Source organism: Choloepus didactylus, chromosome 1 (genome assembly GCF_015220235.1).
Source record: "Choloepus didactylus isolate mChoDid1 chromosome 1, mChoDid1.pri, whole genome shotgun sequence".
Classification (NCBI taxonomy): domain Eukaryota; kingdom Metazoa; phylum Chordata; class Mammalia; order Pilosa; family Megalonychidae; genus Choloepus; species Choloepus didactylus.
Window position 1 is genome coordinate 105,966,143 of NC_051307.1, and position 27,982 is coordinate 105,994,124.

At 41.7% G+C, this 27,982-nt stretch overlaps 1 protein-coding gene across 1 annotated transcript in view; it reads left to right on the forward strand.

Annotated features, from left to right (window-relative positions):
• Nucleotides 1–27,982, forward strand: part of DGKG (diacylglycerol kinase gamma) — a 204,027-nt gene that overhangs the window by 159,725 nt on the left and 16,320 nt on the right. The window contains exons 22-24 of the mRNA XM_037838860.1: nt 372–549; nt 19,775–19,895; nt 22,164–22,224. Coding sequence (XP_037694788.1) covers nt 372–549; nt 19,775–19,895; nt 22,164–22,224 — 360 coding nt within the window. The remainder of the gene's footprint in view (nt 1–371; nt 550–19,774; nt 19,896–22,163; nt 22,225–27,982) is intronic.

Below are 27,982 nucleotides of genomic sequence, written 5' to 3' on the forward strand. Positions count from 1 at the left end.
TGTCCACCAAATCTTCACAATGATTCAGAAGGGGCAGAATTGATGGTAATAAGGTCAGACTGGAGGGCAGTGTTGCAATTGTCTTGTGCTCCATCCCTAAAGCAGTTCTGGACTTCTAGATGATCCCTGGAGTCTTCACCAGAGCCAGCCAGTACTGGATTCTCACCATCTCACCAAAGCGGTCAAAACATGAGACCTGGGTAACTTTGCCTAAGACTCAGCTTCTGTTGGAGATAGGGTTGTGGCTGGGAGCCAGTCACATCTCTTATGAGAACCATACCCACCCCGCCGCCCTCCCACCATACCCGTGGCACCTTAGGTTAGAATATACTGAGGGCAGTAACAGATGGCCTTTTCTCTCTGCCCCTCAGTGCGACGGGGTTGGGGTGGACCTGAGCAACATCTTCCTTGAAGGCATTGCCATTCTCAACATCCCCAGCATGTATGGAGGCACCAACCTCTGGGGGGAAACCAAGAAGAACCGGACTGTGATCCGGGAAAGCAGGAAGGTTGTCACGGACCCCAAGGAACTGAAACTCTGCATCCAAGGTAAGCCTGGCACTAACGGTGAGTGCTGTAGGTCAAAGGCCCTCAAGTGAGTCTGTTAGCAAACTGTATCAAGGCCTACAGTAGGCTTTATAAAGCCCTACAGCTGACAAGAACCCACACTGTGGGCGTACACCAACTCATTATGCACAATGTTGCAGTTTACAACCTAATTGAGAAATTAACAATAGGGGAACCCTAAATGATAGTCAGTGGTCAAACTGTGGGACTCCAGGAGGACAGGGAGCAAATGATGCTCCCTTTAAGGTTGCAAATGCCCTCCAAGTAACTAAATCCAATAGTCAATTTTCAACCCTCATCTTGCTTTGCCGGTCAGCAGCATTTGACCCAGTTGAGCACTCCCTCTTCTTGGAAACACTCAGTTCTCTTGGCATCTAGGACTCCACCCTTTCTTGATTTTCCTCCTCCCTCACTGATCTCTTCTTCTCAGTCTCTTTTGCCAACTCCTCGTCTTCTCTCTGACCTCTTGATGCTGAAGGGTTCCCAGAGTCCTCGACCCTCTTCTCTTTTCTGCCTGTGCTCACTCCTTTGCTGACCTTATCCAGTCACGAGGCTTCATTAAAATGCCACACATGTGCTGATGATGCCTAAGACATGTCTTCAGCCTCCCTCTGTGTCCCAGGCTCACATGTTCAACATCCTGTGCAGCACTCCCCTCCTATGTTTAACAGACATTCAAACTCAGCATGTCCAAATCTGAACTCCTGTTGTCCCTCCCCCAAACCTTCTCCACCCACAGCCTTCTCCATCTCAGTTGATAACTTCAACTTTCCAGTTGCTTGAGCCAAAACACTTGGCACCAGTCTTGACTCCTCTTTTTATCTCACATCTCACTTACAATCCATCATAAATTTGTTGGCTCAACTTTAAGAATATATCCAGGATCCAAACACTTTTCTCCACCTGCATTCCTACCACCTTGGTCTGAGCTGCCATCATCTGTCCCCTGAATCACTGCAAATCCTCCTAACTCCTCTGCTTCTGCCCTTGCCCTGTACAGTCTAGTCTCACCATCATATAGACAGTACTCTTGTGAAAACATCCCAGATTTTGTCATTCTTCTGCTCAAAATCCTATAGAGGCTCAGAGCAAACCAAAGATTTTACCATGACTTGTGGAGCCCTGTCTACTCACCTCTGTTGTTACCTCATCTTCTACTCTCCCCCTCATTCACACTGTCTTTGCCACTCTGGCTCCTCTAACACAGCAGGGTAATTCCATGAACAGACTATACCTTCTGCTTGGAACAGCCAGGTAGTGTGCCTTCAAGACCTCTGGGCCTGTGCCTTCTAACCCACCAGGATACAGAGCACAGCTTTCTGACAGTGCCCTTAAAACTACCTTTACCCCCACCCCTTACCAACCATCTCCACCAATGAACCAAATGGGAACTCAGTAAAAACTCCTGGCTTTGTTGAATGGCCTTGCTGGTCCTCAGAAGATCTCAGGTGAGCCTGGTGAGCCAAGGGAGAGAAGCCTGGTGTGAGGACCTTGGCAAGGGCACCCTACCAGGAGGTAGGTTCTAGTCCAAGCACCACCATCAACCTACTTCTTGGCACCTCCATTTTCCTCTGATGTAAAACCAGTGTCTAGTGTAAATGTTTTGATAAGTGGATAGATGGGCTGTACCAGACCATTGGTTCTTAAACCAAGCCTGCTTGTTAAAAATGCAGATTCCTGGGCCTCAGCCCAGATCTGCTGAATCAATCTCTGGGTTGTTTCCTGGGAATCTAAATTTTTAATGAGCTCTCCAGATGATTCTGATGGGCTTCCAGGTTTGAGAACCACTGTGTAGACAAATGTCTAAAGTCTCTTCCAAATCTAGCATTCTATGAATCTGAGTCTACAGTCTTTTATGCCTCAGGGAGTTAGAGCTAAAGTTGAATGAGACAAAACGAGGCTGACTATGGAAGGGAGGTGTTACTTGTTTCAGACCCAGGTATTAGAAAATCAGATTGTTACACTCCAGGGCCAGGTCATCAAGAATTACCATTACCACACCTCCATCCTTTAAGAGATGACTCAATAATTTTTATTTCTCTGTTGCCCTCTTAAGTCCCCTTCATTTCACACAGTAAAGTTTTCAATTTGCATAAATTATTAAACTGAATAATGTGTTCCTCCTTCCTCCCTTGTCAGGAGAAATTGTGCATGGGATTGTGGGTGCTAGCAGAGTGTGAGGGAAACATTGAAGTTGTAGAAAGTCCTTGCAAACTTTCTCACCCTGGTACTCCTACACCAAACCCCATTCCAGCTTCCTGCCTGGTCAGAAGAGAGAATGAAATCAGCAGGGCAAAGTCCTCCCCTTTCCCCCACCCAGCGCTTGGGGAAGCAAGCTCTTGCTGAGGTTCCCTTCTGATTAGTTAGTACTCAAAGAAAATCTTCATCTTCCCCTTAAATATCAATGTATGTATATTCCTTTTCTCTAAGCAAGAGTAGTTGGCCCAGAGTAAAGTGTCAGCTGATCGCTCTTGACCATCATGTACAGGAACCTTCTTCCCCAAATCTCCCTTTCTCACCCCCAGAATGTGCTTTCAGGGCTAAAAATGCAGCTACTTCCTATTCTTTAGACAAGAACATGAGCCAGTTGGAACCAAGGCGGAGGAGGAGGCCCTGCTCTTTGGGCTTTGCAGAGAATCAACACTGAGGTTTCTTTTTGAAAGAGCTATGATCTTATGTAAATTGGATTGGTCAATGGGAAAAGCTAAAGAAGCAACTTATTTTAATAGAAAACCATGGGCATGGGAGTCAGGAAACCTGGGTTCCTGTCCAAACTCAGCCTCTCACTAGTTGTGTGATCTTGGGCAAGTCCTTTCACCTTCTTGAGTCCCAGTTTTTCTTATGTGTAAAAAAGGCAGGTCTGATGATCATATTTTGAGGTTCATTCTGGCTCTGCAAAATTAAGGCACAGCCAGGTTTGCATCTACATGGACTCCTTGGACAGAACTATATAGTGTCTTCCTTCTTTTAGTGTGCTTTGTCCCAGGATTTATAGGCTGGTGGCTGAGGAGGCAGGGAGCTCTCTCTACAGGCTCTTCATTTGTTGGGATTCTTTGCTCCTTGGCAGTTTCATTGGGATTGGAGAAGGAGAATTCAAGAGAGAGTAGTGGGAGGGAAGGGATTTATCACAGGAAGTGCAAGAGGAAATGACAATGGAAGGGGTTACTATCAAATCTCTCTCATCACAGATTAGTCTTTCTCCTGGAAAAAAGGCAATCCAATTAAGAAGTTCATTCAAGATTAGCATGGAATGAATTCTATAAGAACAATGGCTGATGAGAAAGTAGTAAGGGGTACTGGGAAAAGCACCAGGTTTGCAGTCAGAGGCCTAGGTTTAGATTTTGGCTTTACGCTTTCTAGTTCTACAAACTTGAATCTCAGCTTCCTCATCTGTAAAATGGGCATAGTAATATCTAGCTTGTTACAAAGATAAAGGTTGTGAAAGTGCCTGGCACATAGTATAAGCTTAGTATATATACAAACTTTTTTTAATTTCGTCATCTTTAATCCTATTTTATGCTAAAGCATGCAGTTGAATTTCTGACTTTAACATGCTTGCCTTTAGCAATACCGTCGGCCTGCAGTATCACTGAGAAAGCTGCTTTTCTGTCAAACGCCAGGCCATCTTTGGTCCTAGCACCCTGAACTCATACCATCAATTGTTTTTCTACCTACAGTGTCTTTTTCTAGACCTTTCAGAGTCCAAGGATGGAGGTTGGGTGTTATTCATTTTTGTGTTTCCAGTGCCTGGCCCAGAGTAGTTACTAAAACAATTAAAAATTTAAAGTGTTGGATGAATGAAAAGCACATGGGCATTGGTTCTTTTTAGTTTTTGTAATAACAATAATGATAAATAGTCTCTTGTGTTTATATTTCATTTTGGCTTGCAAATAATCTTGCCTATGTTAACGTAATGCAATGTCAAGCAGAAACCCATGAACAGGTTACCTTCCCCCATTCCCCATTCCTTTCTCTCTGTTTCATAGTTGGGGGGAAACAGAGGCCCAGAGAAGGGGCTGGACTTATACAATTTATATCAGTGGTGGCATCAGAACCAAGACTCAAGCCCTTGTCCCCTGGCCTAGCCCCAAGTGGCTGTTGTCCAGCTTAAAGATTTATTTGAGGACCTACTGTGTATCTCACACAAACCAAGCACTTCAAACACCAGGAGGCATTTATGACCAAATCCAAGGAAAGGCTCCACATCTACCTGTTGAAATTCTGCTCCTCCTGCAAGACCCACCTAAGAGCCATCTCCTTCCTGAAGTCTTTTGTGGTGGCTCCCCTGGAAATGAGCCCACCCTCTGAATTCCCAGAGCACATAATTTTTCCTTCTATCTCAATGCTACACTGATTATGGGTTACTTGTTTCATAGGCATCTATATCCTCATCATATCTTTCCCCTACCAGTAACTGGAAAACAGGAAGTATGTCTTCTTCATCTTTGTGTCTCTTCAAAGCCTGACACCTTGCCTGGCTCACATGTGTTCTCCAGAAATTTTTGTTGGAGGGAGGGAGAGAGAGAGAAGGAATCTTGCCTTCATTTTTCTAGCACAGTGGGAAGGAATTAGGCACTTAGTTAAAAAAAAGAAAAAAGTCTTAGAGTTGTATGTATTCGTGAGACTGAAAATTTAGTTTCATGAAACCGTTAAAAAGTCATTTGGTAAGTAAAATGTGCCCAGTCATCTTCAAATAAGTCATTCAAATTTGGCTTAGCAGACTCACAGTTGAGAGTCAGAGTAGAGTTAGGAACTAAATAATGAACCAGAATTTAGAAGATCCAGGCCTTGCCACCATCAGCCACGTGATGTTGAATGAGTCAACAAACCTCTTCAAGCCTCCATTTCAAATTTACATGTTAGAAAGAATTACAGTCTCTCTCCCTCAGCATTTTGTTGAGGGTTAAATGAGATCATCTACACAGGGCTGAGTTCCAGGAAAATGGCAAGTCGTTGGTCAATATTAGTCAGAATTATTGTTAGGCTATAAGTGGAAGGTGCTTAGTATCTAAGAAAGGGGCCAAATTTAGGATTTCAGTCTTTTTGACTTCTCCTTCAGAAATTTGGTCCCTACACCTGTCCCAATCCAGTCTTCCTAACCTGCTGTGTCCTTACTTTTTTATCTTCCAAGACATAGGCCAGCAGCCTTGATGCTGTGTCACCCACCCCTGGCTGCTCAGGCTATATGACATTAAGGCAACATTCCTCTCAGTGCTTTTTAATCCCATTTGAACTGCAAATGGGATGTCCTAGACAAGGTTTTAAGCAGATAGGGCAAAATATCCCCCAGATTTGCATGAGGTAACAATTTTTGCAATTCTTGGTTAACAAAGATAGGGAGCCAGACACCGTTGGTAGAGGAAACACTTTGAGTAACTTTCCCCAGTGGGAACAGACTTTCTGTCATGTATTCAACACACACTTATGAAACACCTACCATATGCCAGGCACCAAAGTACAATGGTGAGCAAAAGCAGACATAGTCCCTGTAGATTGGGGAAGAGGGGGAGCCAGCCCTCAATAAAATAATCGCACAGATAGGCAGATAATTAGGAAAGGTGGAAAGTGCTAAGAAGGAGAGTTCTGTGGCTACCCAGGGCTCCAGCACAGCCAGCCAGTCAGTGTTGGTACTCACACCAACCGAGTGGAGCGAAGACACTGTTCGGGCGGAGTGCAGCTGCCCTCCCTGATGCTAAGCGCTTGCCTGGGAAGGAGAAAGCCCTCCAGTTTCAAAGTCTGTGACTCCACCACTCTGCAGGCATGTTGTGGTTTAGTCTGCCTATGCACTGTGCCCTGTGGATTTTCTAGGAAGCCCAAAGTAAGGCAATGGGACACCCTCCAGCCACCTCTTAGATTTGCCCTCCCAGGTGAGGAACTAGCACCCAGCTGAGAAATCAAAGTAATTACAAGCACACCAGTGCATTGTTTCTCGTGACTTTCTTTTCACTTGTATGAAGCTGTAATAGAAGGATCTATTTGGGTTCAGGAGCTGTCCAGGGTTGTAGGTTCCAAATTTTTCCATTCGGTAGAGATACAACCAGAAAGACAGTCTTAACCGCTCATTCAGGTTGAGAGACAGAGGTCTTTCTGGCCAAGGTCTCCTAGGAGCTGCTATAAAGAGCCCAGGGTATGTGGTGGGGGGGACACTAGGACTCCCCTCTGCTCTGGTAAATAAGCATGGCAACATGCATGGCATTCCTGTTATGTTTCCAGGCCTACAGAGAGACTGCTTTGCTTTTCACCATTAATCACAGCTTTGTTATGCAATCCTTCAAGCAGCCCACATTGGAATCAACATGCCCCAAACTAGTCATTATCTTCCCCTGTCTCCACACACCCTCCTTCCTCTTCTAAAACCCACTCCCTGCCACCACCACTGCCACATTCCCTGCCTTGTTAATAACTTCCCCTGTTGGCCAAGCTAGAGACCCAGATTCCTGCATTTCCTCTCACAGCTGCCTCTTGTAACTCTCCTGTAATGACTTATTTCCATGGCATTTCTCCCACCAAACTGAGAGCTCCTCGGGGAGCCCTGCGTGTTATAGTCCCTTCTGTATCCCTGTGCCTGGCACAGTCTGTGAGACTCCAAAAGAGTTTATGGGTATTGGATGACCAAAAGCACCCAGAGGCAGAAGCATGTGGAGCGGTGGGTTAGGGAAGCATATTTGAGTCAGCTGCTCAGCAAAAGGATATTCGTGTGTATAATGCAATGTTCCAACTTCAGCCTGTATAGAATCCAGGAGGCCTGCCTCCCGTCCTCATATGTCCCTTCTCTCGACCCCCTTTCTATTCCCAGCAGACTCTCCTTAGGCAGTGGCTGAGGTCTGTTTCCACAGACCTCTCATGGCATCTGGCAGTGATTGCCTTGCCAGAATTGGTAGGGTTAGGCCAGGTATTTTTATGCAGCTTTCAAATGAAAGTCATACAAGGTGGTTCTCAGATGCCTGTTTCTATAGAAACTATGATGTTTTCTATCAAGTATTGAGATCTCAGAATCAAGCCTCTTAGAAATTAAAGATCATTTTTATCCTCTAGATAAGGAAAGTAAGAACCTGCCAGGTGAAGAGGCTTGCCCACAGCCAACCCTGGATTGAAATCCAAGTCTTTCAGCTCACACAGACCAGTCCTCAGTCCACTAAAGCAGGGATCAGCAAACTTTTTCTATAAAGGGCCAAATAGTAACTATTTTAGGCTTTGTGAACTATATGATCTCTGATGCAACCACTCAGCTCTGCAAATGTAGCATGAAAGCAGCCATAGACAATGCATAACCAAATGGGCATGACTGTGTTCCAACAAAACTTTATTTGCAAAAACAAGCAGCAGGCTGGATTTGGCCCTCAAGCCATCATTTGCTGACCCTGCACTAGAGACTCATATGGTCCATGAACTAGCAGCACTGGCATTACCTAAGAGTATGTTAAAGATGCAGAATCTCAAGCCCCATGCCTGACCAGTTGAATCAGATTCTGTTCTTTAACAAGATTCCCTAGTGATCCTCACACACTGTACTCAAGGATCCTGCTGTTTCTCCCAAGAATGCCAAGAAGACATATTAGCAAAATGAGGCACAAGAAGGTTAATTGACCTTCCCAAGGTCACACTAATTGGTGGGTCTGGGACTAGAGTCCATGTCGTAATATCCAGGCATAGAATTCTTTCCCCACACACCACACTACTCTTCCTTCCCATTTCTAGCTGGGACTGACCAACTCAAATTCACTGGAAACTCAAGTGAAGTAATCCTTCATTCTTCCCCAGCTGATTCCTGAATCAAGAAGACTCTCAGACATCAGTTATGTCTCCTCCTCTTCCCCCACTAACCGCTAAAGACCAGAGAGGTAGCTGGTGAGCTAGAAGTGTGCCTTGGGAGGCTGCTCAACATCTGCAGAGGAGAAACTTGCTCACAGGGGTTCAAGCCAGGGTCATTCCAACTTAATTCCTGCCTCAGCAGGTTTGAGGCTCAAAATAGAACCACTGAGCCAAGGAAACTTTCATTTTATTCACATGCAGAAGAAACTTCTAAACTAGGACTAGACACCTTAGATTTTTCCTTCTTCTGCTTGCCCCATCATGGTCCCAAACCAGCTGCTGTTTCCCTGTAGCATCTCTGAAGCCATTTAATATTGGGCCCCTCCTGAGACCCAACTCATGGCAAAATTCCATGCTGGCCACATATTCTGCACAGCCTGAGCGTTGGTGTTTTTGTTGGTCTGTTTTTAATTTGTGCAAGAAATGTTTAATCTTGATCAGTCAACAAGCATGTATTGGATTATAATTAAGCACCTACTTATGAGCCATGCCTGTGGCATATTTAGTTATTTAATCCATTTTATGATTGAGTACACTGAGGCTCAGTGAGCTTAAGTGACCAGCTCTGGATCACACAAAAAATGCACAATACAGTGTGGATTCAAACCTCCCTTCAAGTACCTAATGGGATCCAAGTTCTGTAGATGATGAAAATACGAATATGATGTAGTCCCAGTCCCAAATGTCATTAGGAAGAGAAATATATGTTTAAAAAAATCATGTTAATACTGCAATAATAGGCAAGCACTGTAGAGTAGTAGAGACAATGAGTATCACAGGAATGTGGAGGCAAGAAAAGGAAGGGCTCTCCTTCAGAACTGATCCCCAGCTGCTCAGTGCTGTGCCATGCACCTAGGAGATGATCAATAAATATTTGATGTATGTATATACATTGAATGAATGAATGATGAATGAATGAATGAAAATATAGACTACGTACTAGTACTTGGAGATGGAAAGGATTTGAGAAGGTAGTGAATGAGAGAAGGGGAACATGGGCTAGGGCACTAGCACACAAAAGTAGCAAAAGCAAAGACTGGAGAGATAGGGACACTTGAGTAATATGCCAAGGCGTTTGCGCATAATCCTTTGAATGATAGGAAGAGGTGAAGGTTTTTAAGCCAGGAGTGCTAGGATCTGAGAGTAGTGTGCAGTTTGGATTAGAGAAAGGGAAAGGAACTAGCAACAAGAAGACCAGTTAGGAGGCTAATGGAGAATCTAGGCTTCCAGCTCTAAGGGCTTGCATTGAGAGTGGGCCAAAAGAAAGAGTAAATAGAAGCCATAGGACCTGGGGGACAGGTAGGGGAGACACTGCCACATGGTGATTCCTCCTTCTCTACAAACCACCCAACAGGATCCCAGATTTTTACACACACACACACACCAGCTCAGTCTCCAAGCCCAAATCCCTCCCCATGACCAGGGGCTTCTGTCTAGTAATTAGGTAACAGAAGGAAAGCTAACCAGAAGAATAGGTGCCTTAAGTAAACATCTATGTCTCCTCCACCTCCAGCACCCTTCTTTTCCCATTTCAGGCCAATTCATCCAACATTTGTTAAGCACCTACTTGAACTTAGCACAGGATGCTGCAACTAGTTTACATACAGCATCTCATTTCAATTCCCTAAAGCACCCCCCAAGAGACATTTCATAGATTAACGAAAAAAGGCCCAGGGAGGTTAACTGACTTGTCCAAGGTCATGCTAGTTGGTGGATCTGGAACTAGAGCCCCAGTCCTAGTATAACCCATCCTCTGCCTCACCGCACCTCCCTATTACTGGCTGGTTCTGACCCAACAACCAGAAAAAATCCTATATCCCTCCCAATCAGGACTCTCCTCTTGTTTTGCCTTGTTGGGGGTCAGTGGATGCCTGCTTGTGTTCCTCTGAGCTGTGATTAGTTTGGTCAGTGCAGATCTCTGTAATACACACACACACGCACACACATATATATATCACATATATATATATCATGCCTGAGATTCAAGTTTGAGGGGGACTAAAAAATCTCTCCATTAATTGATTTATTTTATTATATACCCTGTACCTAAAATTGAGGCTTCTTGAATTCAGCATGCAAAGTCGTGCCAGATAATACACCATGTAGTATTTAACATTCAAGCTAAGGAATTCAGCATTCCACTTAATAAGATTGTGTTGCTGAGAAGTCCCTGTTGCTCCACCACCTCCCAGGCCTTTCCAGACATTCTCACCCCTGGTATCTCTTAGAGGCATGAAGATGTCGGACCCTCACTTTAGGGCCATTTCCAGTAGATCCTCTCTCCCTGAAAAATTCCCCACCACACAACTCTGCAGCACGCTGCTGTTCCCCCTTCCGAAGCATCTGGTCCTTTGCACAGAAGCATTTAGAAACCTCCTTCCCCAGTGTGCAAAGGCTTCATCAGAGCCCTGGCTAAACCCAGAGAAGAGAGCCACACAGAACCGGGGAACATTCCTTCCTCCCCACCCCACCACACAAGCGGGCTTTCAGGAACCAACGACAACAATGCCCATTGTAAGCCCGGCGCTCGCTCTTTCTCTTGCCACAGTGTAGGGTTGCGCTGAACGTTCTGTCTTCTGCACAGTGTGAGGCAAGGTGAGGACTGCTGCCAATCTGCTCTTGTTCCAGACACTCAGGAAATCCAGCCTCCATTTCCGTAGGAAGAGCTCACACAGACCTTGTGGATAGACTGCCTTTCCCCAGTCAGGGGAAACTGGGACCCTGTGGAGGCAAGTGGCTTGCTCTAGGTCACACTAGACTGAGCCAGAGCAGAGACCAAAATCCCAGTCCCTGCCTACCTGGCCAACACATTCACCCTGCCTTAAACCCTGCAGCCTCTCTCTTCAGCAAGCAGTGGCTTCTGGCTGCTGCTGCTTCCTACCCCTTCCCAACTGATCACCCAGAGCCAAAGGCCTCTCAATGCCACATTTACGCCTTGATGGGGCTTTATTCTGCTTTTTCTTCCTCAGCATGTTTCTCCCTGCCCCTGCCCCCTTTTCCTCCTCCTTTTCCTACCCACCCCCCACCCCCCCCATCCTTCTCTTCCCTCATTCCTTTCCCCTCCTCTGTTGCCTTCTCTGGGTTACATTGCCATCTGAAGAAGGCCATGCACTGCATGTAGCAAAGACAGAACTTCCTGGCATCCCTTTCTAAGGAAACATAAAATTACAACAACAGCAACTGTATCTTAAGGGCCTTCTATGTGCAGCTCCTTGCAGGGCACTAGATGCCATCACTTCCAAACTGCATGGCAACCCTGTGGGCAGATTTTTGTATCTACATTGTCCAAATAAAGGACAGACAGAGAAATTAAGTGACTTTTCCCATGGTCATAAATCTAGTGAGTGGCTGAGCAGCTGGATTTGAACCCAAGTCTGTCCAAAACTCCTGCTCTTTGCTTCACAAAATGTTGCAGGGTCACATTCTTTATGTTGGGTTTATAGAACACCAGGGATGAGCAAGGGGCAAGGGGCCTTCTACCTCTCTCCTTGTGACTGAGTCAGGCTCTCTAAGGAAAGCATTAATCAGAACTTATTTTTTAGGAATTAATTAGGATTAATTAACTTGGATACCTGAGGGCCTGGCACTTTTAGAGGCCAGGTGGGAACATGGGGTGGAGGAGGTTTCTTTTGGCCAGTTAAGAGCCTTCCTTCCTTAGCTGCCCTTGTGCCCAAGGTCAAGACTCCAAAGCCGCCTCCCCTGCAGCAAATCAGGAAACAGTCTTGGGGGGTTGTCTCCACTTCCCCACCCCCAGCTATTTTCAAGCTGCCATGCTTCTAAACTGGGCTTTGAAGCTCTTTAACTGGGAGCAGTATTTCATCTCCACAGGCCAGTCCCAGGGAAAGCTCAGATGTCTGATTAGTGCTGGGCTTTGTTGGGCATCCAGGGCCTAGAGCCACCAAGGGCACATGTCCCATCTCCATGGAAATTTGGAGGCAGGAGAGGAGATGGAGGTGATGCCTGCCACAGCCATGGGGAGCCAAATCTGCAGAGAGGCCTGCCAGCTACCACTTACTATCTACTGTGGGGGCTGAACCTGGCCCGATGCAGAGCAGAACTGAGCTCATGGCCTTCCTTTCCTGGGAGAGAAAGAGGGTCCCACACCCCACCCACCCCCACCACCAATGCATATCAGCTGTCAGCACTGTGATAATGGAATTTCTAATTGTATTTTACAGAGCACCCTCACATTCTTCATCTCTTTTGTCCTCAAAATAATCCAGCAAAGTGGATTTTGTTATTGTCCCTGTTTTACAGATGTGAAAACAGACTGAAAGGATAAATGATACAGCTGTTAAGATTTTAGCCCCAAACTTGAGAACTTAGTTCAGTGTTTTCCAGCTTTTCTTCTTTGCCTCTGTGACTCCATATTTGCCATCAGAGGCCGTTTATTAAGTGGTGATGAATTCCTTTTTGCATTTCTGGTAATCAGACATATACCCCTGCTAGTAGGAGCTTCCAATCAGCATTAGATAACTAGTGTTAGCTAATGAACCAATAACATTTCAGCCCAAAGAATGACACCTGACATCTCTGTTCACCTGCTATAACCCAGGTAAAGGGACAGCAGCCACAGGTTTTATTATATTACAGAAACCCTAGGTAGGGTGCAGGCTTCCTTGCCACTACGGTGGGATGGTTCAGACACTCTTTAGTGCTTCATCACATAGTCAGGCTTTTAGCACCTCTATTTAGGGTTGCTTGATTCCCTCTTCCGGTCCCTTCCAGCCCACATACCTGGAGTGCTGGTGGATGGGGCAATGGGATAGACGGGAAACTTGAGTACAGCACAGGCACCCTGTTAGGCTAAAGAACTCTCCATGCTTCCCAAGGGTACCACAAGAGAGGACACCTCATCACAATAACTCATATCCCCAGAGTTTCCCTTGCACCTAAAATGGCTGGATTTTCAACACAGTGAACCAGCAAACAGGATGAGAAGGAAATTAAAAATTACACATGAAGGGAGACAGGCAAAAACCAGGCTGGGCTGTCATCATCTGTTAACGCAGACTATGTGAATTTATTCATGGAAAGCCCAGGACACAGTCTGGTCTGGTCAAGCAGTTATCGTTATTATTAGTCATTGTCTTTTTCCTCTTGCAGGCCAAACCTGTGGAGGTCTTTTGGCGCTAGAGCATCTACTTTATTCAGTTTATTCAGCACACATTTGTTAAGAACCTTCTATATGCCAAGGGCTGGGCCAGTTGCTAGGGAAAGATAAACAAAACAAGAACCTGTCCCTGCCTTCAACTCACAACAGAGTTGGGAGAGTGATATGTACAGAAACAATTGTCGTTGGGAAAGATATGCTATCAGAGCACGGAGAAGGAGCACACATGGTGCCTAGGGGATCCCAGGAGGGTAAACAGGAATTCTTCAGGGAGAGGGATGCTGGTGCAGCAAACAAAGCCAGAAAGGAATGGTTTCGCTTGCCTGGCCAAGGAACGTAGATATTGTTGCTTCAGCTTCCAGAGCCACCAAAAAGTCTGGGGTGGGGAAGGGGTTGGGCAGGTCTGATGTGCCCATTAGGGACAAGTGCTCTGCTGGTCTTAGTTGTCAGTCTTGAGCTCCCACCCCTCCTCCTAGCAGTGGCCTGGACTAAGAAATAAAAACACAATGGAACTGTTGAGATAAAGGAAATAGGAAAAGGAGCAAAGTCAGGGAAGAAATTTAAGGGGGAAAAACTGACTGAGGGGCACAGCTGATTTCCAGCCTCTTTATGGAGGGTAAAACTATGAGGAACAGAAAAAAAGAGGAACAAGGGAGATTTTTTTTTTTTTAAGTGTTTTAGCCCAAACAGTGAGAGTTCAGGGACTCTTATACATAACTCTAAGAAGGTAGGTGGATGGATGGATGGTTGGGAGTTACCAGGGTAAATGTGGCAGAAAAGGAAAGTGAAACTAATATGATTTGAAGGCCTACTCTGCTCCAGGCTCGGCCATTTAATTCTCACAACCACACTCTGAGGTCAGTATTATTGTCCTAATTTTCATCTAAGGAAGCTCTAGATCAAAGCAGTTGGGAAGTAACTTTATGTGCTCTTCACTCCAATTCCTGCAAGTTTTAGGCAGTTTTATTGCCTAGGGCTCAAGTTCTCAAACTTGAGCGTGCCTCCAAATCTCCTGGAGAATTTATTAGAATATAGATTGCTGGGCCCCATACCAGAGTTTCTGACTCAGTACCTCTGGGTGGAGACCGAGAATTTGCATTTTTAACTAGTTCCAGGGTGGTGCTGATGCTGCTGGTCTGAGAACCACTTTGAGAACCACCGGTCTGTGGGGATGGTCTACCCAGTAACCTAGCCCAGTGGTTCCCAAACGGTGCTGCACTTTGGCATCACTTGGCTATCTTTACAATATATATACTGATGCCTGTCTCCCGTGCCCATGCCTTCTGATTTAACTGGTATAGGGGGACAACCTGGGCATCATTACTTTTAAAAGCTTCTCAGCTAATTCTGACATGCAGCAGAGTTTGGAAACCACCGACCTAGCCTCACATCTCCACGACTCTAATCCCCATCACCACCCTCCACTTCAGCGGCCCACCAATGGGGCCATTTGTAGAACTCGTCATCAGCCAGAGCTCCTCACAGCACCTCTTTCCAACCATCTCTCTCCCACTGTCTCAGAACCCCTCTTCTTAGAACTCATCAGATCTCTTTTTTGCCTTCTTCCTTTTCGTTCGGGCCTCTCTCTCCTTCCCGATTCAACCTAGACCTGTGGTACAGTAATTACTGCAACCATCTCTTGTCTATAGCCAACAGCATCATTTCCCCTTGTTTTTTCTTCTGCCACTTCTTTCCAGCAAAGTTTGATGAGGAGTATCGAAGTCAAGGCATGGATGTCCAGGGAGGCTTCTTGAAGTAGATGACACTTGAGTTGAGTTTTGATGGACTAGTGAAAATGGGGGAGGGCATTTCAGACAGAGGTATACCATATGTGAAGGCACAAATGAAAGAAACAGTAGGGTTTACCTGGGGAACTATGGGTTATTTTAGGTCTGGAGCAAGTGCCTAGCCCTAAAATGTTAGGAAAAAAAGCTGCAGAGGCAGCACCCTGACAAATGGGATTGAGCCTTGAGTATCAAGCCAGGGAGTTTGAACATCATCTTACAACTATGAGGATCACTTGATAGATTTTTTAAATTACTTTTCAAGTACAGCTTTAATACATACTTAATTAGGAAACATCCAGAAAAGCATAAAGAAGAAAATAATATCTCCTTGAATCTGATTACCCAGAATTCACCACTGTTAAAATTTTTCTTTAATTTGTCCTTTTTTAAATTCATATCCTTGCTTAATTAAGAGCATGCTATATAAGCAAGTTTATATCCTGCCTTTACATGTAATATTGTAAGAAAAATAACTGAGAAATATTTTTTAAATTCCATCATATTGATACCCTGTATTTATTTAACTAGTCTCATACAGGTAGAAGTTAGGGAGGATGTCGTTATAAATGACACCACATTGAACTTGTTTGTATGAACTATCGTTCTGTCAATGATTTTTTTGTGCTCAATACAAAGAAGAAAATTAGTGGATCAAACGTATGAACGTTGTAGGACTTCCATTATGATTTGCTAAATTTCTTTCCAAAAAGTTTTCTCCCAGTTCACTCTTTCATCATCAATGTGAGAGAATGCACATTCCATCTTCTCTTCCTCGGCACTTACTGTTAATCACTGCAGGATGCCACTGAAGAATTTTTGGTATGGGGGTGACATGCTCAGATAGGCATTTTTAAATTGCATTCTGAGGGCTGAATCTAGTGGGCCAGATTGGAACAGTTACCATTGTCCTCCCTGTTCCTCCTTTGCCTCCACATTCTCCTCTCCATTTTCCCATTCTTTACCTTCTTTCTTTCTTTCCTGTGAGCGCAAATGAAACGTCTGCTGCATGCAAAACACTGCACAATGCTTTGTTACTGAGGAATAAATAAGAACAGTAATAAATAATAAATAAATAAGAACAGTGCTGAAGGTCTGGCTCTGTGGCTCTCCTATAACTCTGGCAAAAATAAAAAATAAAAAAAAAAATAAAAAGATTCTCTGGACAGTAATTCTCCTTAGGGAAAAATATTTAAATATCCAAGAAAATCGCCAAGTGTGTTTATTGCTATATGAATTTCTTTATCCTGTGGCTATCAAAGCCTATATGTGGTCATTCCTGAGCCTGGAGTGTCCTCCCTCCTTCCCCTTCACAACCCAGCAAATTACGTTGGTATTCATCCTTTAAGGCCTTCTGTAAATGTTTGTGAGGCCTTCCTTCCCTCCTTGCCCAGTCAGAATCAATCTCTCAGGTGTTCTTGTTTCTATAGTTCAATTATAGCATTTTCTACATCTAATTCTGTTTCTCCCTCTTGGTCAAGAGTCCTTCAAAAGTGAGAACATTTTGTATCCTCTGTTCTTAACAGTGTATGGTACTTGGTTGTTACTCAATAACTGTTGAATAAATACATGAAACAGGAAGTGAATGAATTTTTGTTGTACTATAGTGCATGCACATTCCGTATTAAATACTAATGAGTTGAAAGAATGTAAAGACAATATGGAGATATTAATTACTGAAACAACCCTCTGACTCATTGGTGCCTATAGTAAAATAAATACCTGGTATACCAGATGTCCTGATCCTGAATTCTGAGTTCTGAACTTCAATTTTTCTGTGTATCTAGACACTGCTTTACACTCTATTCTTGTTTCATTGTAACTCCCAAATTAATTTGCACCTAAGTATCTCTGTACTAGAGGAAGTAAAATGGATAAAGTGGTGCCAAAACTGCCTAAAATGTGTTCAGAAAAGAAACCTAACTCCATGAACTGCCCATAGGTATCACACAAAAGAAGGGTGCTATGGTCCAATAAGTTTGGGAAACAAATTTAGATAGATTTCTTTATCATAACTTCCTGGGAGGCATTCTAGGAAGTTGAAACAAAGATCAGCTAGACAATGGCAGGCAAGTAGAAGGACAGTCAAGCCTTGCCTCAGAAGTAAACAGGAGTCATCCTAGTCTTTATGCCAGGGAAGATTCAGTGTAAATTCAAAAGCAGAATGACAAAAAATGTACCAAGATCGTAGCCTCTTCCTCTACATTTATCTCCTCAGTCTCACATTTGGGTCAGCCCTTGCCCCCACCCCCCACTCATCCCCCTTGCCAATGAAATCAGCCTTTATTACTTCTCTTCTAGAGCCAGGAAGCAAGGTAATGTGTGGGAAGTGATAGCTGCAAGGTAATGTGTGGGAAGTGATAACAACTTTAGAGTTAAAGCCATTCAACAGGAAAATTTGTTAAAAGACCAAGGCATGGTGAAAGCTGAAACACTTGAGTCTATTAAGTTCCCTACTTCTTAGAACATTTTGTTACCAGGGAATGTTTCAAGAAGGGAAAACATTGAGCTATCACAGCTCTGTCAGATACTAAAGCCTGGAACAAAGAGCAACATTTTACAAGACATCTGCCTCTCTGCCACTAGAAAAACTTCTAAAAAGCTATGTTTCCCTTTTCTCATCCTCTCTCCAGCATATCTCGCCCACCCTCCTCACCCTCTAAACACATTCTACACATATCTCTCTTCCCTTCCCCTTTCCTTTCCCTTCCTCTTTCTCATCTCCTCCCCTCCACTCCCCTTCCTTTCTTTCCCTTTCATTTCTCCTTCCTTATTCTCTTTCCCTTTCTCCTCTTCTTCCTCCTGTCCTTCTCCTCCTCCTTCTCTCTTTTTCCCTCTCCCCTCCTCCCCTTTCCCATAGTCCACACTGTTTTCGCAGACACTGATAGAATGACACGGTTGTTTCTCACAGTAAGCTAAGATTATCCAATGGTTATTCAACTCTCTTTGGTAAGAAGAGAACTAATTAAGTGACTAGAGGTTTAAACATTCAACATTTTTTTTGGATATAAACTCCTTCAGAGAGTCTGGAGCATTCTCCTAAACTAACATTATCCCACAATGGCTTCTTGTCCCAAATCCAGATGAAATGGAGGGTTTAAGGAGACAGTTAACTTTTCACAGAGGTGAAGAAAGTAGTATCCGAGAAGGAAAATGAGAGTTTCGATGGGTAGAGAGGGGAAAATCTACATGCCTGTCACAGAAAGACACTGATTTGTATTCGTGTATCTGTTGGCAGCAGATGTCCAACAGTGATCATCATTAGGTTAGACTGTGGCATGACGACACATTTGCGGTCAGTCCAGTGGTCTGTTTAACTGTCTTCATTAGAAAAAAATCCACCAAAAGAGTGTTTTTAAACAATAGTTAGTATTCTAAATGAAAGAGTAAAGACAAACCCAAATATAACCTTTGCCAATCTCAACAAACACTATTACACTATACAGGAGGCATTGTAGAAGACAGAAGCCATCTGTTAAATAAACAAAAGCATTAACATAGACACGATATTCTAATTTGTTGTTATTAGTAGGATGTTAGATGGCCACAATCTATGATAAAGGTACATTTGCCTTGGTAGAAAAAGGAATGGAAGCTTTTAAAGAATGTCCCTCTTTATTTTGCTTCTGGTTTATATAAATAAAAAGTTGTGTTTTTATAAAAGTGAGCCTTGGCCTGACATCAAACCTTAATCCTGCCATTGCTTTCACAAGAAATTGGGCAGGCATAATTCAAGTCTTGGAAACTGTGAGAAAGGACCCCATCCAGGTTCTGAATAAGAGTAACTGCCACTGTGGGAGGCCCTTGGACCTGTGTGACTCTCTGAGCCTAAAACTCATAGTTTCTGTCCCTCTTTTTCTACTGGAGACCCAGAATAACCTGGTGTTAGGTGAAATATTCTTTTCCTTGGCTCAGATTAGGCACCTGGTGTCCTGAAGGAGGTCACTGATTTCCCCAAGGATGTCCAAGAAGGTTAGCTCACCAGTGGCTTACTACCGGCCAAATTTGAGGTAAATTAACCATGTCATCATCAGTGGGGCCAAGATGTTATTCCAACTTTCAGAGAAGAGGGACTTGATCCAGGTATGGATAATAATCTTCATCAACATTCCTTCCTAGCCTAATCCCAAACCCAAAGTGTATCTTTAGCTGTACAGTGGGGGGTGGGAAGCAGGTGAAAATTATTTCAGAAATAGCTGGCTCATCATTTATGTTTTTCTACATTTGAAGAAGTTTCTTGATGTGTCATTGGATACATATCCATATTCTCAATCAAAACCTTTTTTCACTAGAACTGGACTTCTGTTCATAAAAGGTACATTTGTGGACCTTTGGGGAAATGCTCTATGCAGATTGAGTATTGAAAAATTGTTTAGTGGGAGATGAAGGCATATTGATGGATCTGGATTGGCCATTCAGGGACCAGGCTTTCTAGCCAGAATCAGTAAAAGGAACAGAGCGATGTGTATGCACTGCTTTTGCTTGTCTCACTCTGCAGACCTCGGTGACCAGCTTCTTGAAGTGGTGGGGCTAGAGGGAGCCATGGAGATGGGTCAGATCTACACTGGCCTGAAGAGTGCGGGCAGGAGGCTGGCTCAGTGCTCTTCGGTCATGGTCAGGTATGCTTCCTCATTACCCAGAAGCCTGTTGGTCCACCATCTCCCTCATCAGACTTCCGGACAACAATTAGGAAGCCATCTTTGGATTTCCAGTCAGGAAGAGTGGGAAATGGAAGCCTGATAATGTTTGTAAAGAACAACTTTGCAGACCATTTCCCAGACCAGGTACATTGCAACCATCCAGAACATCAACAATAGGGTCCACCACAACCAGTTTGCTTTCTCTTAAAATGAACCAATGACATTCTCTAAACAGGAGTATAAGATTATGATATCCAGAGAACCAGAGGTCCAACTTCTTGCCTTTTTTATCTTCAAAAAATTTAAATGTTAGAGATATGCCAAAGAGCACACTCCAACAAAACCCAGGTTCTCTGCTCTGTTCTTTCTTGCATATTGGCCTGGAAAATGCTATTTCCTGTATGCCTTCCTAGAGGTAAATATCAGCAAACCTGTCATATTTGACTACACGAATACCAGCTCCTCAGGGTATGGAGTTCATAGGCCAGCCACTGCAAGGTCCTGGAAGAGATGGGGTCTAACGAGGAAGATCCTCTGACGTCGGTTACCTCTGTTTAATCAATGCAACTAGTCACATTTTGTCTGAGATTCTTCCCTACCTGATTATTACAAAAGTCTTTATTCCTTTCCTTTTTCCGTTCTATTTCTACAGATCAAATCTATTAGTGTGCTTGGGGATATTCTAGAGACCACAGCATGCAAGATTGCCCAGTTATTTATTACAGAACCCTTTTCTCCCAGACTCTTTTGGGCAAGTGTCCTCAGAGAACATTTGCAGAAGTTCTGCTCTGGGCACTATGCTGCATCTCTCAGAAAGGTCCCCAGAGCTGGTTCCCCAACATCTCTTAGCTGCAGGTCTATCACATTCACCCCTATCCTTCATCCCCTCTTTCCCTCGTCTGTCTTTTCTCTTATTCCCCAAAGGTTTGCTCCCCTTTATTTCTGAGCTGTTATGCTGGGACCCCTGTTTTTCCTGATTAATCTCTCTAGCTCCTTTCCCGTCCATTCTCCCTGACTCCAATACCAAGTAGGTCAGGTCTGTTAGCACTTCTAAGCCATAACTTATGTAGACCACACAGAACATAACAGACTGATCCAAACCCTGAGGAATCAAAAAGGCCTTGTATAATGGGGAGGACTTTTTCTTCATATTCAGTAGATCTATTTCCAGGCAGAAACAGAGGAGGGAAAATCTGTAGCCCCATGTTCCTTGGCATTTCCCAGAAGCTCTTCAGCCCCAAGAACTAAAATGCTACTCTCTCCTCTTACCTGTTTTTATTATTAGATTTATTTGTTTTTATTATTAAACATCCTCAGGGTCAGAGTATCATCTGCATCTAAACACAGCTTGCTTCCTGCATTTTATAACGTCAAAACCAGCAGATGTCAAACCCAGGTGAGGGCTTCCTGCTCAGTGGGTAGTAATTGTTACCTGCTCCCCCAGATCAGAGGCCTCTGAAAAAACCTGCCTTTTCTCTCAAAGCAAAATAGTACAAATTCACAACTCCTCCATTAGATGTCAAAAGACTGCTTCTCTCTCTTTTTAAGAAATCCGTATGCCAGAGAGGCCTTACCCTGAGCAAGAAAGCCAATGCTTTCTGCTATCTTCCTACCCACAGGACAATATTTCCCGGCTAAACCAGATCCACAGTCCATGCAACCCCAGAGCGTATAGTTGTTCAAGAGGTAAAAGAGGTGATAGTTAGAATCGCATACAGGGCAAGATACACTCACACCTGAGCTGTACCTTGTATAGATTGGAGACGTTACCTCATTGATATGATGTAACCTGTCATTCAACATAGAAACCAGGCACTTTCCCATTTCATAAGCCTAGTAGTGGAATTTTTGGCATGAACTGTAGGGCCTCCAGCTAATTGTTTAACTAATAGGTCTGCTCAGCAGTGGTGCTGCCATACTTGTTAACTACCAATTCTCAGGCTTCTGTGGATTTCACTGCTCACCCAGGGCAGTATTTCTCAAAATGTGGTGAGAGGACAAAAGCAGCAGAATGAGCCATACTGCTTATTAAAATGCACATTTCTGGGCTGGCCCCAGACCTGCTGAGTTGGAATCCCTAGGGTGGGCTCAGAAATCTACTTTTCTCAAGCTCCCCAGGAAAGTCTTAGAAAACAACTCCTAGGTGTGCAGATAAGGTCTTTGCATTTCTGTTTTCCCTAGTGGGAACAACTGATTCTTCAGCTCCAGGGAGCTCACTGTGTTCTCTCTTGGTTTTGGGGGTTCCAGGACTAACAAGCTGCTGCCAATGCAAGTAGATGGAGAGCCCTGGATGCAGCCTCCTTGCACGGTGAGTTTGCCAATCTTTAAAATGAGGATGACAAGCCTTATATTTGGTTGTCCCTTTTAGGTACTGAAATATGGAATTACTGAATCTCAGTGTTTGCAGGGGTCTTGGGAGACAACCTCATGCAACCTCTCTTCTACTTTATTCTTCCATCCATTCATTTACCCACCAAATTTATTATTGAATATTTGCTGTGTGCCAGGCACTGTTAGGCTACAACTGAATGAGATGCAGATCCATCTTCAAGGAGCTGAGAATTGTAGCTGGTGAATTCTGAAACTTCATGCACAGTATCCTTGACAGTTTGAATCATTCCAGTGGCTTGGAACATACTACCTCAAAAGGAAGACTGCTGATGAACAAGTCTAGTTGTTAGAAAGTGCTTCCTTATGTAAAAGCCAAATCTGCTCTCTTACGTATAACTTGCACCTAGTTGCTCTGACCACTAAGTTCCTGGAGGAAAATTCCCCAGAGTGTACAGACATACTTCACCATCTGTGTGCCCACAGCCCTAAGGACTTACATAACAACTCCACTGAAAAGGTAACCACATGGGTGATCTATTTTTTTTAATGGCACTCTCACCCAGCCCCTAGCACAGTGCCTGTTTGTAATTGAATGATGAACAAATGAATGCCAGAATGGGCAAACAAAAATAAAGGCACCCTCCACATTCCCTTATTTACCATACCTATGTTAGCTCTCTACTTAACACTACTACAGAAGCCATGCATCGCTCCTTCTTATTTTTCCTCAGTGAGAAATCCAGCTAGAGAATCATTGTCCTGGTTTTCATGGCCTCTGCTGAGGTATTACATTAATACTATCCTCAATACTATCATAAATGTGCAAATCTCAAAGCATAAGTTGTGTCTCTAACCTTTCTCACTCTAGTGGTCTATTCAGATACCTTGATAATCTGCTATTTTGAATCCTTCAGAACATCAGGCTATTTTCTACTGTTATACTGCGGGGAGGGTTTTCACAAGACTTCTACTAGGCCCGAACTTAGGTGTATTTTTATAACTTTTTGTTCCAAATAACTTCTATAAATTATGAAACAGGTCCCTAGTGACTCTTGCACTATCATCTTCTATGAAGGTTATCAAAGACAGAAATTTCTCTGCAAAATCTTCCCTCAAACTTCTGGTTCATGTGAAAACTAAGAAAAAATGAAAACACATGATAACAAAAGCTAACAATAACTCAGCTACCTTGCTGGAATTAGAAAGGATGGAGGGAATTTTTGCTGCTTATCATTTGATGGAGCTGAATTGAGAAAAATCTATGCAAGTTCCTCCTATCTCCTAAAGAAAGACAGAAAGACATCAAACCTCTCCCACTTGGTTCAATGACATTGTCTCTATTAATGTGAAGATAGGTGTGTGCCATTCCTCTAAATCCAGGCATTTGTGTTTGAAATAACCAAAAACCCCTCCCTATGCCACCCCCACCCTCTCCATGAAAAAAAAAAAAAAAACTAAAACCTGTGACCCAATGATTATATGGTGTGAAGTCCATGGAAATTCATAGGTGAAGGCATCAAAAAGTCATTCTTAAACTTGCAAGTGATAAAACAAATGTACCATTCTTGAAACATTTTCTTAAAGGCACACAACAACCAAGAATTGATTTAAAATTAAAGGCTTCAGAATGGGACCTCACAACACAAAAGAACTGGTTGGTAAAAATTGAAACCAGTTAAATTACAATGTAGTAGAAAAGAAAACACATGATAAATATGTTATGTCATTGAATGCAAATAGCAAAAACCAGTCTTTGAAAGAGAAATTATGTAATGTAAATGTCAATAACCTGGATCCCAAACTTAAGGTGATATTAACAAAAAGACTGAAAGCCTGTGGGAGGCACTATTGAAGGAATAGTAGAAATATGCTAAATTCCTCATTTTTCTCTCTTCCCTTTGATAATTATATAGTAAAAATCAGAAGGAAATTTTAATAACTAGCAATCATTGCTGAAACTAAAAACAGGGCATACACTTACCAAATCTGAGAGAATTTAACTTATTTCAACCCTATCAATGTAACACATGTTAAAAATTTTGAAGTAATATGAAAGAGGTTAAGACTAAATATGACAGTACTGACAATAAACATAAATGGGCTAAAGTTGCCTATTAAAAGACCAATACTATCATACTGGGTTAAAAATTAAAATCCAAGTCTATGCTTCTTATAAGAGCTATACCTAAAACAAAAGAGCATGTATATCATTTTTACCCTTTATCAAGCATAGAGATATTAAAAGGAAGAAGTGATAAGGTCAATTAATTTTAGGCAAACTAACGTCTCATTTACAAGATGTAATAGTCATAAAATCAAAATAAATATTGGGAAAAAGCACAGCATCAATATGAATACAAAATATAGTGTCAATAATCATGGATATCAATAGATAAATACAAAGTTGACAGAAAGACCATTATTGAGAGGCTTTAAAATATTTGTTTCCATCTTCAAGTTCAAGTAGAAAAAATAAATGACATAAAATCTGGATGAAATTATGAGATGAAATTAATAGATATGTGTTAAACTCTATAACCTATAAACAAATTAGATATCTTCTTTTTTCAAGGATCCTTATAATATAAAGTAGTCCCAAAAAAAAAAATCTACATAAAATCCAGAAGCAGAAATTATAAAGGTCATTTTCTTTGATGATGGGAAATAAAACTAGAAGTTAATAATAGATTATTTAATGAATAAAGCAAAACCCAATCACTTGGAAATTTTTAAAGTCCCCTAAATAACAATAAATATAAATTCAGTGTTGGAGAATAAAACATGGGAATGTACAACACAGTGAATCTTGTGGTGGACAATGCTCACAATTAACTGTACAAATATAAAAAGCTCTTTCATGAACTAGAACAAATGCATGACACTATCACAAGGAGTTAATAATAAAGCAGTATATGGGGAAAATGTACCTATTGCAAACTATGGACTATAGTTAACAATAATATTTTAATATTCTTTCATCAACAGTAACAAATGTACCACACCAATATTATGAGTCAATAATGGAGGGGGGTGATAAGGGGTATGGGAGGATCTAGATTTTCTTTTTTTTTTTTTTAATTCCTCTTCTGGAGTAATGGAAATGATCTAAAATTGATCAGGAGTTGTATGCACAACTATATAATGATGCTGTAAGCCAGTGATTGTATACTTTGGATAGTTTGTATGGTGTGTGAATATATCTCAATAAAACTGCATTAAAATTAAATAAATTCAGGAGGAGATCAAAACCACCATTATGAACTATTTTAAAAAGTATAAAAATTAGATGGCTCTAGTTCAAAACTTTAAAACTATAGCCTAAACAGTATTTGGAAGTAAATTCAAAATCTCATATACTTCCGACTTTTACAAAGAAAAAAATTCAATGAAAAATCCCCAAATTAGAAAAACAATAATAAAACAAACTTAGGAAAAGCAGAAGGAAGAAAATAATACAAAAATGTAAATTAAATACTGAGAAAAAGGAAAATAGTAAATCTAAGAACTCATTCTTTAAATGTGACAAATTTAATTAGCTTTTTTATTCAAAACCTAATTTTAAAATGAGAAACGTAGATTATAGATATTAAAATATTTAAAATGTATAGTAAAATATATAAATGTGATATTTTATTTAATTATAAGCTAATATATAATCAATTTGTTATTAATGTATTTGGACATCTCAAGAAAAATGGATGAAAATCCCAATAACCATCAAAGAATTATATCCAAAATGATCTGATGAGTTCTTCCATACTATTAGGTAATAAATATTTATGTAAACTTTTCCATTGTATAAACAAAGATATAAAGCTACCCAATCTGTTTTATAAAACCAAAATAAGACAGATACAGAAAGCTAACAAAAATTTTACTTAAAATTAGAAAGCTACAAACCAATCTCAACTATGAATATGATACAAAATTCTAATTAAAATATTAGTAGATAGAATTGAACAATATATTAGAATCATTCACTCCTCAAGAAGGATATATCAATGGTTTGCAAAGTCTTCTAATACCAGTTCAGATAGAAAAGTTACACGATAGTGTAAATAGATGCCCCCAAAATGTTCCATTACATTCAACCCCATCTTGGATTTAAAAAAATATAAACCCATAGAAAATGAAGAACAGAAAGATTTTCCCTCAATCTAATTTTTAAAAAACCTATCATTAACATTTTACTTAATAGTAAATAGTAAAACTTAACAGTAAAACACTAGAGGAATTCTCATTAAAATAATGGGCAAGACGTGTATGCTTGCCATCATCAATAATATTTAATACTGTTGGATATTCTAGCCAATTCAACATGTATGAAACAGAAAAGTATAGCTATTTAGAAAGGAGTCAAAGCTGTCATTATTTGCAGATGATATGATTATGTATGTAGAAAGCAAATAGAATCATGGAAAAACTCAAAGGAAGAGTTATTTCAATGAAGCTCTATAAAAACATAAATACACAAAAATTAATTACTTTTCTACATCTGTTCAGCAATAACTGAGCAGAATAATATAACAAAGAAAAGTAAAGGTATCATAATAGCAACTACAATAAAAAAACATAAAACACTAAACTGATTTGTGGAAAATGAATGATGACAACTATCAAAATGAACCAATTAAAAAAAAAATGAAGATCTAAATATAAAACATCCCATGTTCCTAAACAGGGAACCCCAATGAAATCCCAGTACAGTGCTTTTCTAACTTGACAATACAATGTCAATAGCTAAGCCATTTTATAAAACAAGAATTATGAGGAAGGACTTCCCGCAAGATATTAAATTGATTATAAAGTCACACTAATTTGAATAATGTGCTACTGACACAATATTGGCTAGAGAAATCAGTCGTGCAGAAAAGAGTCTTAAGAAATCCTAGTATACATAAAAACTAATGAAGGGGAAAAGAAAGATCATAAACTAATGCGAAAGGAATGGACTGTTTAACACAAAGAATCCAAGAAATGGCCTGTTTGGGGAAATGCTGTTATATGCTCACTTCTCACCTCAAATTATACTCCAATTCAATTAAAGAGTTAAATGTTACAAGCTAGGGGGAAAATAGGTGACTATAATCACACTGTGGGTAGGAACTTTCTATTAGATATTTAAAAGGCAAGGGACAAGATACTTGAATAGCTATCTCAAAAAGCAAATTAATTCCCATATGTACAAAGAGCTCTTAGAAACCAGCGGGAAAAATGCCAGCAATGCAATGATGCACAGACAATTCAGAGAAGAAGGGCCATGGACTAATAAACCTATGAAATAATATTTAACCTCACAAGTTAAAAAACATTAAAGAATAACCTGGAGGGCTTGTTAAAACACGGGTTGCTAGGCCCCATCCCAGAGACTCTGATTCAGTAGATCTGGGGTCCTGAGAACTTGCATTTCTAACAATTTCCCAAGAGATGCTGATGCTACTGCTCTAGGGACCACACTTTGAGGACAGAAGTATAGTCCAACTTACCAATATGACTTATCAGTAAGTCCCAGACTTCTCCATTCCTTGCAATACCCGATTGTCCAGCTATGTTTGAAGATCTTTGATGGCAAGAAACTCTCCCATGAAGCAGGGCATTCTCAGATCTTGGAGAGCCCAGAAGTAGCTCATACTTGAGAGACTGTGCAAGTATCCTCCCTCCTCCCCCAGGCTTCCTTTAAGCAGGACTATTTCCTTAACTGCTTCAAATATCAGAGATACTACTTGAGATCTTTC